This window comes from Hirundo rustica, chromosome 14 (assembly GCF_015227805.2).
Source record: "Hirundo rustica isolate bHirRus1 chromosome 14, bHirRus1.pri.v3, whole genome shotgun sequence".
Lineage (NCBI taxonomy): Eukaryota > Metazoa > Chordata > Aves > Passeriformes > Hirundinidae > Hirundo > Hirundo rustica.
In genome coordinates, this window is record NC_053463.1 from 1,747,359 (window position 1) to 1,754,943 (window position 7,585).

Consider the following 7,585-nt stretch of genomic DNA (forward strand, 5'->3'; position numbering starts at 1 on the left):
CTCCAAAACCCCAGAAATCCGAGCCAAGAAAAGTACTCCGTGGAGATAAGCACCACGGCTCGGCCCACATCGAACGCGGCCGAGCCAGCGCCTGTCAGCGGGCAGGCAGGAAAATAACCCCAAATTCCATCCCGCCAGGCTTGTCAGCGCTGCTATGACATTTTCTTTCCGATTCCTCCCAGCCAGCTCGGCGCGGTATCGGCCCCATCCCCACGGCCGAGGCGAGAGGACGCCGTACTCACTGCTAGTGCTCATCCTGCCGCTCCTTCCCCGTCCTTCTCATCCAACAAAGGGGCCAAAGATGCTCTTTAAATCCGCTTTTCCTGCCGCTCCCCGGCCGCGGGAGGAGGCTGCCGCTCTCCTTCTCCCTTGGGGGGGAATATTCCCGTGCGATCCGCCGCCTAACGCATCCCACGGCGGCCGTCCCCGGCGCCGTCCCCGCGGCCGGAGGATGCCAAGGTCACGGCTGGCGGGGAGGGGACGCGGGGGGCGGCCGGGACCGGCCCCGGGGAGGATCCCGGCGGAGCGGCGGGGGCCGGCCGGGGCTCGGCCATGCACTGCGGAGCGCGGCCGCGGCCGCCCGGCTTATAGCGGCTGGGAGCGGCGGCGGAGCCGCGCAGCACCGGCACCGCCCCGGCACCGCCCCGGCACCGCCCCGGCCCGGCGGCACCGCCCGCGGGCAGCGAGCGGCCCGGGAGACACGGGCGGGGCCGGGCAGGGCGGGGCCGGGGAGGGCGGGGCTAAGCAGGGTGGGGCCGGGCAGGGCGGGGCAGGGCGGGGCAGGGCGGTGCCCGCACGGACACGGATCCCTGCACGGACCCGGGGGGGGCTGGGGGATGCTCAGCCTTGGCAGTGCCCTGCCCTGCTTTGCCCTGCCCTGTGCCCTGTCCTGGCCACAGTCCTGCCTGCTTCTCCACCCTCATTTCTGTCCTCAGTCCTGCCCTCAGCCCTCAGCCCTTCCCTTCCCTTCCCTTCCCTTCCCTTCCCTTCCCTTCCCTTCCCTTCCCTTCCCTTCCCTTCCCTTCCCTTCCCTTCCCTTCCCTTTCCTTCCCTCTGCCCTCATCCCTGTGCCCCTGGCTGGTCCCTCCGTGCCACAGGGCCCCAGCCCAGCCCTGGGTGCCCCCGCTGCCTGCCCTGCACTGTTTTCTCCCCAGCTTGGCCCCGCCGTGGTTGAGCATCCCCGAGATGCTGTCCCAGGACAGACGGGTGCAGTTTATGCAGCAGCCCGGATTTCCTCCGGTGCCAAGATCCCCTCCCGCGGCTGTCCAGGCTGGCACCCCCAGCTGTCCTGGCAGCCTGGGCGTGTGTCCCACGCCAGGATGGAGAGGGGCTCTTCCCTCGGCATCAGAGCGGCTCTCCCTGCCGGCAGCACCTCAGGATCCCTGGAAGAGCTTCAAAGCCCTGCGCTCCTTGTTCCGCGGGCGAAAGGCTGTCTGTCAGAACAAAGCCCTGCCCAGGCCGCTCCCCCGGTGCCCACAGAGCCGCGGCTGTGCCCGCCTGCCTGCGGAGCCCCCGGGATGCTGTGCTGCCATCCCAAGCTGCGATTCTTGCCGTGATTCCAGGATCTGAGCTCCAGCCCCGGCACTAATGAAAGAGGTTTTTCATGCGGCGTGACAGGCGCCGCGTCTCTCCCGCTGCCGGGGCTGGAGAGCTGCTCAGAGAGGCCCTTGGGCTCTGCCTCTCCCTCTCTCTCTCTCTCTCTCTCGCTGTTTTATTTGCAGCAGATGTCGGTGCTGACGTGACAAGACAGGTAGCAGGTCGCCTGAGCCGTGCCGGTGCTGCCAGCCCTGTGCGAGCCCTGCTGCCTGTCCCCTTTGGCTGTCTCCTCCCCTGAGGTGGCAGGGACGAGCAGGACGAGCGGTGCGAGCGGGAGCCTGGGGGTTCCTGAGGGGCTGGGGGAACTGAGCCGCTGCTACGAGGAAGACTGAGAGGCGCTGTTCACAGGAGCGTGTAGTGACAGGACAAGAGGGAGCGGCTTTAGAGGAGGTTTAGATTAGATATTGGGAAGAAATTCCTTCCTGTCAGGGTGGGGAGGCCCTGGCACAGGGTGCCCAGAACAGCTGTGGCTGCTCCATCCCTGGAAGTGCCCAAGGCCAGGTTGGGTGGAGCTCTGAGCACCCCGGGACAGTGGAAGGTGTCCCTGCCCATGGGGTTGGAACTGGATGATCTTTAGGATCCCCTCCAACCCAGGCCATTCTATAATTCCGTGGTGATTCTACGACCCAGCACCATGGGGTGGCTCAGGCTGCGCTGAGTTCGGCCCTTTATAAAATTCCCTGTGCCCGATGAGTGTCCAGGTGTCCCCTCCTCAGGGACGGGCCCCACCCCGGCCAGACTGAGGCGTGTGGTGTCAGTGACGCCCGTCGGAGGAGTCAATAAAGCAGCCACGACGGGAGCTGGTCCCCACGGTTCAGCAGCTAATTGAGCTCCTTCCGCTGACCTGGTTTCCAAATCTCGTTAACTTGCTGCCTTTAGAACAACTTGAAATTTCCAGCGCAGGCAGCCTGGGGTTGCAGAGGGCTGCGCAGGAGGACGGGCTGCCCCGGTGCAGCTCAGGGGGCACCGGTGCAGGACCTCTGCCCTGTCATCCCCCCGCAGCTGGGGGGTCCCAGAGGTGCTCTGTGGGGAAGGGGAGCGGGCACTGCCGGGCGGGCACGGTGCCGGGTGCTCCCTGCGCTGGGATCTCTGAGTTTCGGTGCTGAGGAGGCGGCAGCAAGGAGCTCTAACCCTCGTCACCTCCCCAGCCCAGCCAGCAGCTCCTGGGCGCTGCTCGGAGCCCCTCACCACCAGCGCCGTGCCGGGCTGATTTGGAAATCGCATTTCCTTCCCTTTGTCTGAGGGAGCTGCCTGCCAAAGCTGCCGTGAGAGGATGTTCGGGATGCCTGAGACGAGAAGTCAGAAAGGAGGAAATGTCAGGATGTTGAGGCAGCCTCCTTTCATCCCTTTGTGTCTGTGCGCCGCAACATGAATTTTCGCAGCAATTATTGGATGCGTTTTTCCCACAAGGCTCCCGCTCCGCTCAGCACCCGCGGGTCCCACAGAGCTCAGGCTGTGCAGGGGAAGGCGAATCCTGCGTCCTTCAGTGGGAAGGGATGCAGGAATGGTGGAGATAAAAGGACAGAGGAGAAAAAGGTGCTAATTTCATTTAATTTTCCCTCCCTGCACACTGGGATTTTTATCCCTCCTCCGTGCCCTGGTAAGACGCTGAGAGTCACCTGAACCAAACTTCCCTCGCCTGCTCAGTCGCTGCGTTCCTTCTTTCCCTGATCCCTGATCCCATCCGGAGCAATGGGAGGTGCTGGTTGCGCTCGGAACCACCGGGAGCTGGGCTCAAACCCACCTTGTGCCACACCTGCAGCAGGAATTCTGAGAAATCCGGCTCGGCACCTCTCCGTGTGTCCGTGCCGTGTGTTTCCAGGTGGGGCCGTGCCCCGCTGCTGTCCCTGGGAAGGGATTTTGGTGCCCAGGGAAGGAGGAGCAGCCCCCATCCTGCCCCCAGAGATCCCTGCTGTGGGGACAGATGGGGAACGCTGAGGCTGCGAGGGGAATATCGGACAGCGGGTCCCAGAGCTGGGAGAGCCAAAAGATCACACAAACACCCTCGGCCTCGAGGCACAGGGGCTCAGCTCTGCCATTTCTGGCCGGTTCGGAGCCGGAGCATCCCTTCCCAGCCCACCTGGGCACACCGTGCTGGAGGCACCGGCTTCCAGCGCTCCCCCCGCGCTTTCCCACCCCCTTCCCCTCCCGCTGGGACTCGTCTGGGTGCGCAGCCTCTGCTGCCGGGCTCGGAGGGTCCCCGGAGGGCTGGGAAGGGCCGGGCCGGGGGATCCGCAGCTGCAGCCCCTGCCCGCGGGTGCCGGCGCACGGACGTGTCCGTCTGTCCTCCGCCTGTCCTGCCAGCGGCCCCCTGCCCGTGTGCTGCCAGCAAAGCCTCTCCTCTCTCGGCAGGCGGATCTGAGCGCACAGAGCGGCGGGGAGATGCCCGTGGGGACAGCCCCACGCCTCGCACGAAGCAGTGGGCAGGCTGCAGGGAGGCGCGGCTGACTCATCGCAAGCTGGTGACATTTTCCAAAAAAAGCCTCCGAGTCCGGGGCTGTGATGTTCCCAAAAGGCAGCAGAGGAGCCTAAGGGGGCCGGAGACCCCGTTCTACCGCGGCACATGGGCTGTGTCACGGGATGGAGGGAATTCTGCCTGGCTGGGCAGCTCCCGTCCGCTTTCCTCTTGTCCCTGGCTCCCCCGGGAGGTGGGATCTGGCAGGGGTGGTCAGACGCTGCTGCCCGCTGCCCCAGTGCAGAGCAGAGTTATTTAACACGTGATGGAGATGAACATTTTAATTTGTGAGTCCCCGGACCACAGAGCAACTGGGACCAGAGGCAGTGAACTGGGCAGCGGGGCCCCGGTGCCTCATCCTCTCCTCCTCCTCCTCCTCCTCACAGCCTCCACCAAGGCATTTGCCAGCGGTTTGGCTTCCCTCCAGTTTCCCCAGCAGCCCTTCCCAGCGATTCCCCACATCAGCAGAAGACACAGCCTGGCAGAGGCAGATGTTCCCCGGGCTGCCTGCGTTAAAGTGATAATCAAATGATAGATTATTTTCAAGCAAACTCTCATTCCCAGGCATTAATTTCAGTGCTGTGCAAAGAGAGGCAGGGAAAAAGAAGAAAGCAGGCAGGCCGAGGAGGATGGGTGGGATCTGGATGTGCTCCAGGGAAAGCTGATGCACCACAGCCCAGCTGTACCTGCAGCCATCCTGTAAAGCCACAGAGGGATGGATCCATCCTCGGGTTCCGTCCTAGGGCTCCATCCTCGGGCTCCATCCTCAGGCTCCATCCTCTGGTTCCATCCTCAGGCTCCATCCTCTGGTTCCATCCTCTGGTTCCATCCTCAGGCTCCATTCTCTGGTTCCATCCTCTGCTTCCATCCTTTGGCTCCATCCTCAGGCTCCATCCTCAGGCTCCATCCTTTGGCTCCATCCTCTGGTTCCATCCTCAGGCTCCATCCTCTGGTTCCATTCTCTGGCTCCAACCTCGGGCTCCATTCTCCTTCTTTCTTATCCTCTGTCTCTGGGTCAAATGCAACAAATATTCCCAAACCAGCAGCAGGTGAGTCGAAACAAGTCCTGCAGGAGCTCTGCACCTCAGGAACGTTCACATTCATCGGGAACGTTCACATTCCCTCCTGAAAGACCAGGACACCAGGAGAGGAGAGGTGCTGCACGACCTGGGCCGATGGCAGAGGTTTAAGGGGCATTGAAAGTCAGAGTTTTTCCTGAAACCTGCGGATCTTTCACCCTGGAGCCCTCTGGAAAAGCCGAGGAGCTGTTGTCGTGTCACTCAGCAAGGCTGGGGCTCCCAGGCTCTGTCAGGGCTTCACGGCCCAGCTCAGGGCTGCTCCATCTGTGTCACACCCTTTTTGGGGACAGCCACCCTGCCGAGCCCAGCCTGGCACAGGGAGCTCGATTCCAGCTGCAGCCAGAGGTCCCTGCCCTGCTTTCCCCCTGCTTTCACCCTGCTAAAGGGCAGGGGAAGTCGGGGTTGATTTTAGTTCTCCCTTTGAAGTTGTCCTGGAGCAGCGAGGACAACTGCTGCTTCTTCCAGCGAGGGCTGCTGGAAGAAGGAATTCCTCCCCTCGGGTCGGGATCACGAGATGTCCGTGGGCAGCCTTGCCCAGCGTGAGCCACCTGTGGGAAGCCCAGCTCTGGGATCTCTGCCCTCCTGGAATTTGCCTGGAATTCCTCACGCCTTCCCAGAGCTCCCGAGGGAGCAGCCCCAGCTCAGAAGGAGCGATTCACCTCAGGAAATGCTGCTGCTTTCTTATTGCTGCAGTGGTGTTATCACAATAATTCCGTTTTCCTTTTCCTCCTCAAATTACCCCATGGGAAAGCCGGGAATTGGGGTGATTCTGGGGGAATTTAGGGCACCCCCAGGGCCTGGAGCTCAGGCCAGGTCTCAGATCCTCAGGAGGAGGCCAAATGCCATCATTAAGGAGAGCTAATTTCTTTTTCCACCTCTAAGCTGCCGAATGGCTCGCCCCAGGTAAGCAGCAGGTTATCTCTTTCCTAGGAAATGTTTTTTTAAATTTTGTTCCTCAGTCTAAAAATGGAACGCAGACCCTGCAAATAAATTCCCAGAGAACACCACTGTGCAAACATCCCAGGCTTTGATTCAAAGTGTTTGGATTAATTAGCTTAAACTGAAAGCTTTCATTCTGATTTCAGCCACGGCTTTACGGACGAAAAATTAAAGCAGCAAAGCTTTGGAAGTTGAAAAATCAAAATGTTCCACCCTGGAAATATCAGAACAAGATGCTGAGCCTCTCTGAGCTGCTTTGTTGCTTTCAAAAAGGAAATGGCATTGACACCAGCACCTTTACAAGAAGCTTGGATCATTAAGCACTTCAAAAAAAAAATACCCTAGTTCAGCATAAGCAATTAATTTTTTAATTAGATTTTCTCTTTTTCTTCCAGAGGGAAGTGTAAAAATATTGATTTTTTTTTTCCATTTTATCCAAAGATTTCTTTAAATATGAACACGTCACTGGATAGTTAAGCTGGAGCTTGAGCTGTGGGAATTGTACGGGGTGGTTCACATAAATTCACTTTGTCATTTTTCCTTCTCCCTGTGCTGTTTATTTTTGTTCCCGTGGCGAAACAGCACCTGGGTACTGGAAGGGAAATTGAACATGAGCATGAAATATTTTGGAAGTCCCATTTTCTAGAGGTGAAACAGGTTTCCTCTGGAAACCTCTCAGAGGAGCACAACTTTGATGTCTGCAGCAGTTTCTCCTCCCGATTTTCAGCCAGCTCCATCCAAAGCAGCACCTGGATGAACTGAAAACATCCCATGAGGATGTGCCAGAGCAAGACCTGGGATGTTTTCAATTCAGGAATGACAAAATCCCTGCTGGAATTGCATGTGTCCTCACAGAGCACTCACTGCTGAGCCACACCCGGCTGTGGATCCCAAAACCCCTTGGAGAAGGGCTCTGCTGAGCCGTACCCAGCTGTGGATCCCAAAACCCCTTGGAGAAGGGCACTGCTGAGCCATACCCAGCTGTGGATCCCAAAACCCCTTGGAGAAGGGCTCTGCTGAGCCGTACCCAGCTGTGGATCCCAAAACCCCTTGGAGAAGGGCACTGCTGAGCCATACCCAGCTGTGGATCCCAAAACCCCTTGGAGAAGGGCTCTGCTGAGCCGTACCCAGCTGTGGATCCCAAAATCCCTTGGAGAAGGGCACTGCTGAGCCGTACCCAGCTGTGGATCCCAAAACCCCTTGGAGAAGGGCTCCAGAGGTTTATTTTCGCTGGAGATGTCCTCCAGACCCGGCTCTCGTGTCCCTGATGCTGCTCAGGATGCTGCTCCCCCATTCTGGAGTTTTTCCTGGCCATTCCAATTCTGCAGCCCCACAGGGCTCGGGGGTTTTTTTCCAGCCTGTGGAGCTGCCGGTGCTCGGGGCTGGGGACAGCAGGGCTGGGGACAGCAGGGCTGCAATCCCGTTTTTTCCCAGCGTTGGGACGCCGTGGAGCGGTTCCTGCTGCCATCTAATGGCTCTGACAATTAATCTCCGGCAGGGAGGGCCCGGCTGCACC

The 7,585-nt window shown here is 59.9% G+C and overlaps 1 protein-coding gene across 6 annotated transcripts in view; it reads right to left on the reverse strand.

Annotated features, from left to right (window-relative positions):
* ABLIM3 (actin binding LIM protein family member 3) overlaps nucleotides 1-526 on the reverse strand; it is a 46,261-nt gene extending 45,735 nt beyond the window's left edge. For all 6 annotated transcript variants that reach the window (XR_009208326.1, XR_009208329.1, XR_009208328.1 and 3 more), the window contains exon 1: nucleotides 243-526. Coding sequence is in view for 1 of the 6 variants with exons in the window: in XM_058422505.1 (XP_058278488.1) it covers nucleotides 243-255 (13 nt within the window). In the remaining 5 variants the exon portion in view is untranslated. The remainder of the gene's footprint in view (nucleotides 1-242) is intronic.
* Between the last annotated feature and the right edge of the window lie 7,059 nt (nucleotides 527-7,585).